At 43.7% G+C, this 10,908-nt stretch overlaps 1 protein-coding gene across 1 annotated transcript; it reads left to right on the plus strand.

Annotated features, from left to right (window-relative positions):
* The first annotated feature begins 754 nt into the window (after nt 1-754).
* LOC123442086 lies at nt 755-5,108 on the plus strand. Its single transcript, XM_045118191.1, has 8 exons — nt 755-889; nt 1,010-1,091; nt 1,185-1,261; nt 1,351-1,459; nt 1,577-1,686; nt 1,789-1,906; nt 1,988-2,103; nt 4,692-5,108. The coding sequence occupies exons 1-8, from the start codon at nt 755-757 to the stop codon at nt 5,106-5,108; spliced, it is 1,164 nt and encodes a 387-aa protein (XP_044974126.1).
* Nucleotides 5,109-10,908: the final 5,800 nt, after the last annotated feature.

Genomic DNA, 10,908 nt, shown 5'->3' on the forward strand with positions numbered 1-10,908 from the left:
ATTGCACGAATTGGTCATTTATTGCTAAAGATTGAAAAAAAAGAAAAAAAATGATATAGGTGTGTTGTTTGAGGGGAGGGTTTTGGAGCGTTGGATGTAGTAGGAGTGGATGGCCAGGATCTATTTCTAGGGAGGGATCCATGGCCTCGCATGTGATAGGCTCGCTGGTAATGCCCACGTCAACGCCCCATCCCTAGCCCCCCGTTCCCCTATTCCCGTCTCTCGATCTCCCTCTCCCTCGTCTGCTGCCGCCGCCACCACTCACCGGCGCCATCCCCCACAGCCTCAGCCGCCGCCGCTAGCGCGTTCCCCCCACAACGTGTGCCCCACCCCCTCTCCCCCTCGCCTTATCCCCACCACCGACGGCCTCCTCACCTTTCCTTGACCAAGATCGAGCAGCCGGTTCAGATCCACATCCATGGTGGCGTGAGCGCCACGATGTGCAGGTTCAAGTCGTGTGAAGAGGGTGCTCGTTGCGGATCTCACCCTGGTGCCATCAGGTCTGTAACAAGTGGGATGGTTGGTTAATATAGAAAGGTCTCCAGTATATTTGCAGATGCTTGTACTAGACGGTGGAAAGTTCTAACTAGTCCCCTAGGAAATGGTAGAACATAACTTGTTACTGCATGGAATGCACAATACAACTCTATATACTTTACATAAATCATTCTGCGCCCTTCTAATCTGTTGTTCTTCCATCTGTTAACAAAATGGGTGAATTAAAAGTTAAACGTTGTTTTCATTGCTGCGGCTTATGATCATCGTGGACAACGCTGGATCATTTCTGCCGGCAATGAACCACTCCCCTTGGGAAGGTGTAACCATAGCTGATTTCGTCATGCCTTTTTTCATTTTCATTGTTGGGGTCGCTCTAGCTCTGGCGTACAAGGTACGCACTGACAACAACACGACCATGACATTTACTTTCATTCTGTCGAGCTAACACTGGTGTGACATTCATGACTTGCTGTTGGTTACACCTAATTGCGTCATCTCGTGATGCATGCAGAGAGTGCCGGACAAATTGGATGCGACTCGAAAGGCAACACTTCGTGCACTGAAGCTGTTCTGTGTTGGTCTTGTTCTACAAGGTATTAATTAGGATTGTTCCTGAACAAGATGATGGTACATTCGATTCGACATAATGTTTGGTGTTTAGTTTCTTGTTCTGCTGTGTTGCACAGGTGGATTTTTTCATGGAGTTCGTAGCCTTACTTTTGGGGTTGATATTGCACAAATACATTTGATGGGTATACTGCAGGTAAGCGGCATATGCAATGCATTATTCTGCATCAACAGTTCAACTAAATGTGGGATGACTTATGATTGGTGGTGCGTGTTTGGTTGCAGAGAATCGCAATAGCTTATCTTGTCACAACACTGTGTCAGATTTGGCTCAAGGGAGAAGATGATGTAGATTCTGGACTTGATTTGATCAAGAGATACAGATATCAATTGTGAGTTCAAACCTTTAAGAACCCAATAAAAAAATCACTGATCCAGATGACATATTTAAAGGACTTAGTACGAGTAAGTTGTGTTAATGAAATTACCATTCAGTATTGTTTTGCTTGACTTGCAGGCTTGCTCATCACAATCACCTACATGGCCCTCTTGTATGGTACCTACGTTCCCAACTGGGAGTATCGGATATCAGGTCCTGGTTCCACAGAGAAAACGTTCAATGTAAGTTCCACTTTCACATTTATTTTTCATGCTAAGAATATATCTAGCAGTATTATAGATGACAGTAGAACTGATGAGCTTCAAAATCGTAACTTATATCAGGTCAAATGCAGTGTACGAGGTGACTCTGGGCGAGGCTGCAATGCAGTTGGCATGATTGACCGCAAAATCTTAGGCATCCAGCATCTCTACGGTGGACCGATTTATGCACGATCCCAGGTTCTAATAAAATAAAGAGCTTGCATAATGCTCATTCGTCACCTTTGTTCAGTCTGTATTAACTCCTCTCTCCTGTGACAACAATGGAACATTGATTCACCACAAAATGGGCCACTCCCTCCTGATGCCCCCTCATGGTGTCAGGCCCCATTTGATCCTGAAGGGCTACTCAGTTCAGAAAAACATGATACCTTCAAAGTTTATCATGAGGATCAGCCGTCGCCGCCAGCGCGTCCCCCCACAACAAGATACATTGGTTTGGTTTATGTGTGGTTAGAAAAAGGAAGATGTATGAGCTAGCTGCAATAATTTTTGCCTGCTTGCTTTGTTGGTTTCCTGAAGTTCATATTTTTACCATTTTATTTTGCTACGTGAGGATTAGGTTTTAAGTCATACATTTCGCCTTACTAATTACTGTGGTGCATAGGCTGGATGGAACATCCAACACCGCTGGTTCGAGTGTGTCCAGTGGCCACGGGTTGCAGGGGAGGAATTGGAGTAACAAGAATGGCTGGGAGATGCAAACGTGTTGCATGACAAGTTGGATGCTTTCTTGAGACTGTCCCTATGATTGTGTTCCAGTATGTTCACGTAAGTAAGCTTTTTTACTGTAGTTGAATCTGCAATGTGACTCTGTTTTTGTTGACTGGTTCATGTGTAGCCGAATATTCGCATACAATGTTCTTTTGACATTGATGATTCTGGAGGCAATTTTTGCCCAGTGACTTTGTTGAAGATGATCCATACCCTATTTCCCACGTTAATTTATGTCTTTTTAGAAAGAAAAAAATCCGTTCCTTTACAGTCTTCAATCCGTTCCTTTTTAGAAACAAGAAGTAATACATAGGCTTACAGTAGTATACAGAGTGTACATGTATATGTTTTACAGTCTTCAGTCCGTTCCTTTCTTTATTCTAGGTAGGTGTATTTTCTCTTTAAGTTCCGATATTTTCCGTCTATGTGTGTACGTAATGCAATTCCCTATTCTATATTGGTTTTAGTCTGTCATCTAGTTTCCCCTCAACTCTTTGTGTCTATGTATGTAGGGTTTTCTATTTTAATTCCAGCTATTGTTCATCACATTAGCAAGTTTATTTTCCTATAATATTTGACCTTTTCTCATTTACTTGTTGTTTGAAGTCCATTTTCTCTATCCATGTAAGTAGGTTATTTTTTTCCCTTTTCCCTCTTTGTCTTCTAGTTTACGTGCTACTGTTGATCGCTGTTTTAAGTTTATTTACGTTACTATTAAAGATACTTTTTCACAATTTGCTGTTATCTGAATCTCTTTTTTTACTGTCCATTTACTCTGTCCATGTATGCTAGTATTTTGTGTCCGATAGTCGGTTCGGTTTGTTGTCATGTTGTCAATATAGTATCACGTATACGAACATATACTACATGCGTCCACGTAACTATACTATAGTGCAAGCAATTAGCGTCACGCCATCGATATATATACACACGTACAACAGTGATAACTATTTTGCAACATATATACTAGAATCTATATACTCTAGTCCAAAGTATACAAAGTATACGCAACCTTACCATCATTTTTTTCTTGCAGACGGCAATGGCAAGAGCATATTGTGCAGTGGAAGAGGATGAGAAGAAACTTGTGGTTCTCATCCAATCTTTGTGGAACTCTCTTTATGTGCGATTGTGCATTTGTTGGAACCTTTTTCTGTTCACTTGCACTTGCAGAAGTATTCTCTTGTGCACATGTAAAATTATTTTGATGTGCCCTTATTAGGCGTTGAACCTTAATGCGTCAAGTCGGTGGATGATGTATTGTATTTGATGTGATATGCTACTAAAATGAAATATACATTTTATTTGCAATCTTTTATTCTGTTGTACATATTTTTAATGGGCCTATCCTAAGATATGCGTGCTTCTAGCAAAAAAAAATCTGCAACCCAAACAAATCAGACATTTTTAATAGTAAAATAGGTATTGGGTCAGGCCCATGTAGCTAGATTGGTGGACAGGGATCTGAAATTTATGATGATTTTATTTGGTCACTAGCAATGCCACGTCAGCTTGGCCACGTCAGATCCTACGTGGCTCACACAAATGGGTAATGACCAAACCAAAATTTTGGTCGATAGAGACATGCGACCAAAATTTTAGAAAGGTCATGTTTGTTCATTCAACATGGCCAACTGTTGACGTTGTAAATTTGGTCAAAAAAAGGTCAATAAACGACAACAATGACGAATCAGTGACCAATATAGGGAGTCATAATTGACCTTATTTCTTGTAGTGTATAGGCGAAGGAGTTAGGTCAGGGGGTGCCAGGGAGGCCACAAGCCTGCTGGCCGCCGCCCCCCTGGTGGCGGATAGGGGGCTTGTGGCCCCCCTGTAGCCCTCCTGGATTGGCCCTCAAGCCCCCTGATCTTCTTCCGTTCGGGAAAAAATCATTTCGGGGATTTTATTCCGTTTGGACTCCGTTCCAAAATCAGATCTGAAAAGAGCCAAAAACACAGAAAAAAACAGGAACTGTCACTTGGCACTGAATTAATAAGTTAGTCCCCAAAAAGATATAAAAGGTACATAAAACATCCAAAGATGACAAGATAACAGCATGAAACCATAAAAAATTATAGATACGTTTGAGACGTATCAATAGCCTTGGTATCAGAGCCAGGCTAACTGTCGGAAACCCTAAGCACGATAGCTAACCGGATTAGTTGTTTTATTATTCTGCATGATGTAGATATTTTCAATTAGTCAACATATATTTATGTTATGACTATATGAAAATTTTGTCTACTGTGTAGATGGTTGGCAGCGGTTGCCCGTCTCACGTGTTCACCAACGAGCCGACGGGATTTTTGCGACTTCTTTCCGTCATTGCCAAGATCGCGATTGGACCGACGACTCGCACCGAGTACACGTTTTACCACCACAAGATCAGTGACTCCCTGACTATGCATAAGGCGTCGGTGCATTTTATTGGTGGGCGACCGGAGGCCCGTCGTCTTCGTTTCGTTGGCAGAGCCATGCCTACGGAGAGGCAGGCTATTAAGATGGCAGCCAGAGAGGTGATTGCCCGTCTTCGGGACACCCTCCCAGTGATGAAGACTCGTCCTTATCACTACCTGCCATGCCACGTGTCGTACACCAGTCACTATGCTTTTGCGTGCCCAGAGGAGAGGAAGACGATGCTATTGGGGTGCTCGTGCAATACCTCATAGCCTTGGAGTCAGCCTTTGATGGCTTAGTGGATGACTTATTGGCTGCTCGCATGGAGGCCCTTACTCGTCCTCACAGCAGGACTGAGCTCCTTCGCCCCGCACCACCTCGGTCATGCCCATCTTCCTATGCTTCATGCACTCCGCCAGCTCAGGTGCCTTCGATTAAATAGTTCAATCAAGTCATTGCTCCTGCCCCCATTAGAGCTGCTATGCCTGCTAGTCCAGTTCGTGCTTCGTTGTCTCGTGCAGTCCGCCTAGAGCCTGTGCTAGAGGAAGTGGACTCCCCAGGTCCTCATATGGGACTTTCCTTGGGCTAGCCAATCCAGGTCCCTTCCGACTCCACCTAGAGATGGTGCAACAGATCGTCCATGCGCTTGTATCATATGTATGATGGTGTGCTCCTAGGATGAAGGGAAGTAGTCTTGTTGCGTCATGTAGGACCAGGAGAAGTGCACTAGCTTAAATAACATGTCAGGCATACGAGAGTACGACCTGAGTGATATCTATAATTATGTGTGATGTAAGATGTACCACACTCCGTCTCCGAAGCGATGGTTAATTTATGAAAAGGACTTCTCGCACTGTTTCCTTAGATAAAATTTTCAATTTTTTTTTCATTGAACTTGGATTTCTCATTTGGTTTTTGCGACATTAACCCAACTTTGATAAAATGAGTCGTCCGTGGACATGCTCCATGCCAAGAATGGAGAGAGAAAATCAATCTTCTGAGACAGGAAATGATTTCACACAAGGACAACCAAGCCGACACGAGAGCGACCCAACATTTTCGGAGGTTTGTCGTATGTATGAGAAGAGCCAGCAACAATATCACGAGATGATGAACCAACTAATGAATATGGGAAATCAGCGTGGGCCACAACCGCAACACTCCAGATTGGCTAAATTACACAAGACACGTCCGCCAACTTTTTCGCACACCGACAAACCTATGGAAGCAGACGATTGGTTACGTAACATTGAGAGGAAGCTTATTATTGCACAATGTTCCGATCATGAGAAGGTACTGTACACACCTCACTATCTGACTGGAGCCGCAGACTCGTGGTGGGAAAATATCCTCCGCGTACATCCTGACAAGAACAACATCATGTGGGCCGAATTCAAGGAGAGTTTTCATGGGGCACACATTCCAAACAACGTCATGAAAATCAAGAAGAGGGAATTCGAAGACCTCAAACAAAGGAGTTCCACTTTAATGGAATATCTGGACCAGTATAATCAATTATCCTGTTATGCAAGTGAAGACTACAAGACAGAAGAGAAAAGAATGGAGAAATTCCTGGATGGAACCGCTCCGGCATTGAAATGCCAGCTGGTCGTTCACACCTTTCCAGACTTCAAAACACTTGTGGACAAGGCCAATATGCTTGAGGCTGAACGTCACAGCTTGGACGACATTCGTAAGCGCTGTCATAACAACTCGACACCAACTAGCAACATCAAGCACAAGACTGAGGACACAAAGAATCAAACTCCTCGTACTCCAACGTCAACAAATAAAGTCAACACCCACTTTTATGCGAGGAACAAGGATTTTACTCCCCTCCCCGGTATCACATGTTTTGCGTGTGGAGAGGCTGGACACTTCGCTCGACAGTGCCCAAAGGCCGGGAATGGTGCAACTAAAACCAACCCTCCCAGCTTTGACCCAGCACCAAAGTGCAACAACTTCAACCCCAACAACAATCAAAAGAAGGGTCACGTGAATCTTGTCGCCAAAGAAGATGCTATGAACGCGCCAAAGATAGTGCTTGGTAAGTTCCCTGTCAAGAAAATTCCTGCCATGGTGTTGTTTGATTCTGGAGCTTCCCATTCGTTCATTTTGGAAAAGTTTGCTTCAAAACACAAATTTTCAACCCTCCCCTTGGAAAATTCAATGACCATCAAGTCCCTGGGAGTACAACAGATTACACAAAGATATTGCAAGGATGTTACCATTGAGATCGAAGACTTGACGTTTTGGGCAAATCTCATTGTGACCGAAAGCAACAATTTGGATGTTACTCTGGGAATGGATTGGCTAAATACCAACAAGGGATTTTTTGACTGCTTCAACCGAACGGTCACACTCACCCACCATCAGGGTAAAAGAGTAAAAGTTGCAGCCTTAGAAAAGAAGAAGTCAACCCAAGCATGACTTAATAAGATGGAAGCTATTGAGCTGAAGGATGTCCGAGTGGTATGTGAATTTACGAATGTATTTCCTGACGAACTACCAGGTATGCCACCGGACCGCGAAATAGAATTTGTTATTGAACTTGCACCTGGTACCACCCCAATCTATAAGAAGCCATACGGCATGGCACCTACTGAGTTAGTAAAACTCAAGAAGCAAATAAAAGAGCTGTTGGACAAAGGATACATCAGACCCACCTCTTCGCCTTGGGGATCGCCTATGTTATTTTCCAAAAAGAGAGATGGGACGCTAAGAGTTTGCGTTGATCATCGAGCCCTCAACATGGCCACCATCAAGAACAAGTATCCACTACCCAGGATAAATGGTTTGTTTGATCAGTTAGCACAAGCAAAGGTATTATCAAAGATTGATTTGCGGTCAGGGTATCATCAGCTTAAGATACGTTCAGAAGACACCCCGAAGACAACATTTACGTCATGATACAGATTGTATGAGTTTACTGTAATGCCTTTCGGACTAACAAACGCACCAGCTTACTTCGTGCAATTAATGAATAAGGTATTCATGAAGTACATGGATAAGTTTGTCGTAGTCTTCATCTACGACATACTTGTCTACTCCAAGAACCCCCGAAGAAAATGTGGAACACCTAAGAATTGTGGTGGGAGAACTGTGTAAACATTAGTTGTATGCCAAATTCAGTAAATGTGTGTTTTGGATGAAGCAAGTTTGATTTTTGGGACACGTAATGGCCCAAGAAGGCATAGTCATGGATCCTGAGAAGGTCAAGGCTGTAAGTGAATGGCCGCAACGAGCTAACATGACAGACATCCGAAGTTTACTCGGAATGGCGGGATACTACTGGAGATTTATTGAAAGTTTTTCCACTATTGCGAAGCACATGATCCAGCTACTCAAAAAGGAGAAGATTGAATGGACTAAAGCATGCGAGAATAGCTTTCAAGAGCTAAAGAAGAGACTGACCACGACACCCGTGTTAATTGTTCCAGACTTAAATAAAGATTTTGAGGTATACTGTTACGCCTTAAGGAAAAGCCTTAGATGCTTACTTATGCAGGAAGGGAAAGTCGTGGCTTACGCCTCAAGACAACTACGACGACACGAAGAAAATTATCCCACTCACGATTTGGAATTGGTCGTTGTGATACACGCTCTCAAGGAATGGAGGCACTTTCTGCTTGGAAACCGCTATGAGATATACACGGGTCATAAGAGTCTCAAATATATCTTCATGCAGCTAGATCTCAACCTACGACAATGACATTGGTTGGAATTAATTAAAGATTATGATGTGGGAATTCATTACCATCCTGGTAAGGCTAACGTGGTAGCCGATGCTCTCAGCCGGAACCCCACCTCAGGCAAAGGCCCTGTACCAAAGCTAAGACCTGAAATTGCAAGAGACTTCGCTCCGCTAAACCTGCTTCTCATTCCAGAAGGCGATGTGGCACAACTCGTGGTATAACTCACTCTGGATGAGAATATCAAGAAGGGTCAGAAGGAACACCCCATCATTGATGGCATAAAGAAAAAGGTGAACCCTCGAAAGGCCCCTGAATTTATTATTGATGAACACGGGATATTATGGTACAGAGACCGACTATGTGTACCTGACCTAGAGGCCCTCAAAGCTCAAATTTTTTGAAGAAGCTCACAATGCGCCATACTCAATCCATCCCGGAGGTATAAAAATGTTCAAGTATCTACATGCAAAATATTGGTGGCACGGGATGAAAAGAGATATTGCTTCTTTCATTACCCGCTGTGATTCATGCCAACGAATCAAGGCAGAACACGAGAAGCCAGCAGGACTGTTGCATCCTATGAAAGTACCCGAGTGGAAGTGGGATGACATAGGCATGGACTTCATTGTAGGACTACCCCAGTCACGACCAGTGGCGAAGCTAGCTCGACTGGAGAGCCGGGGCGAAATGCAATACGCTCTACTATATCAGTTGCTTGCCCCTCAACAATGATGGTTAGCTGTACGTTTACTGCTATTGGTGAGGCTATAGTTCATGGTAGAGCCCGGGCAGCTGCCCCGGCTAGCCGGGAGGTGCCTCCGCCACTGGTCACGACACGATGGCTCACTTCATTCCAGTAAAGACTACATACTCCACTCAAAAGCTAGCAAAGTTATACATCGCCCGTATTATCCGCTTGCATGGGATACCTATAACTATTGTATCCGATAGAGGCACCCAGTTTACATCAAGGTTTTGGGATTATTTGCAACAAGCTTTGGGAACCCAGTTAGTGTTCAGCACAACATATCACCCTCAAACTGGAGGACAGACCGAACGTGTAAATCAGATTCTCGAAGACATGCTCGGGGCTTGTGTGCTCACATATGGAAACAGTTGGGAGGACAGTTTGCCTTACGCCGAATTCTCGTACAACAACAGTTATCAGGCAAGCTTACAAATGTCACCTTTTGAAGCCTTATATGGAATAAGATGCCGTACGCCTCTAAATTGGTCAGAAACTGGAGATAGCCATATCTTCGGCCCACAACTACTTCAAGAGGCAGAGGACAAGGTAAAACTCATAAGGGACAGACTCAAGACAGCCCAAAGCCGTCAAAAGAGCTATTACGATCAAAAACACCGTGACGTAGGCTTCAACCCAAATGATTATGTATATCTAAAGGTATCACCCATGAGAGGACTACAAAGGTTCAAGGTCAAGGGCAAGCTTGCGCCCCGCTTCATCGGACCATTTCGTATAATTGCTCGAAGAGGCCAAGTTGCGTATCAACTTGACCTACCAGCGGAACTATCAGACGTGCACGACGTGTTCCATATTTCTCAACTAAGGAAGTGTATAAGGAACCCCGATCAACAGGTAGCCAATGGAAATATAGTAGTACAACCAGACCTATCCTATCAGGAACACCCCGTGAGAATATTAGAGGAGGCAGAAAGGAGAACACGATAGAAGGTCACCAAGCTAATCAGGGTAAAGTGGAGCAACCATTCAGAGGATGAGGCCACTTGGGAAAGAGAGGATTTCCTGCAGAAAGAACAACCGCAACTTCTTGAGGACTCGGTGAAATCTCGGGGACGAGATTTTTCTTAAGGGAGTAGGTATTGTAACACCCAAAAAATTTAAATTTGATTTCTTGATTTTTGAATTGCTTTCAAAATGGATTTTTAATAAATTGGCTTTGATAAAAAGCTTTGAAGCTCTTTGACAACCTCTTTAAGAATTTTTTTGGAGCTTTCTTTTCTCAACCTTCCTGGTTTAGAAAGTATTCTTTTGGCCTCTTCTAAAAAAGAATTGATTTGAGAGAATATTTTATTCTTCTGCAAAACCTTAGAATTTAATATCTATAGGTTCAAGTGTCAATTTGCCTCAAGAATTCATTTTCCTCCATTCTGATTTATGTTGGAGAACGTTGCATGGGAAACAAAAATTTTCCTACGCGCACGAAGACCTATCATGGTGATGTCCATCTACGAGAGGGGATGAGTGATCTACGTACCCTTGTAGATCATACAGCAGAAGCGTTTGAGAACGCGGTTGATGTAGTGGAATGTCCTCACGTCCCCCGTTCCGCCCCGCGAACAATCCCGCGATCAGTCCCACGATCTAGTACCGAACGGACGGCACCTCCGCGTT

The sequence above is a fragment of the Hordeum vulgare genome, chromosome 3H (genome assembly GCF_904849725.1).
Source record: "Hordeum vulgare subsp. vulgare chromosome 3H, MorexV3_pseudomolecules_assembly, whole genome shotgun sequence".
Taxonomy (NCBI): Eukaryota; Viridiplantae; Streptophyta; class Magnoliopsida; order Poales; family Poaceae; genus Hordeum; species Hordeum vulgare.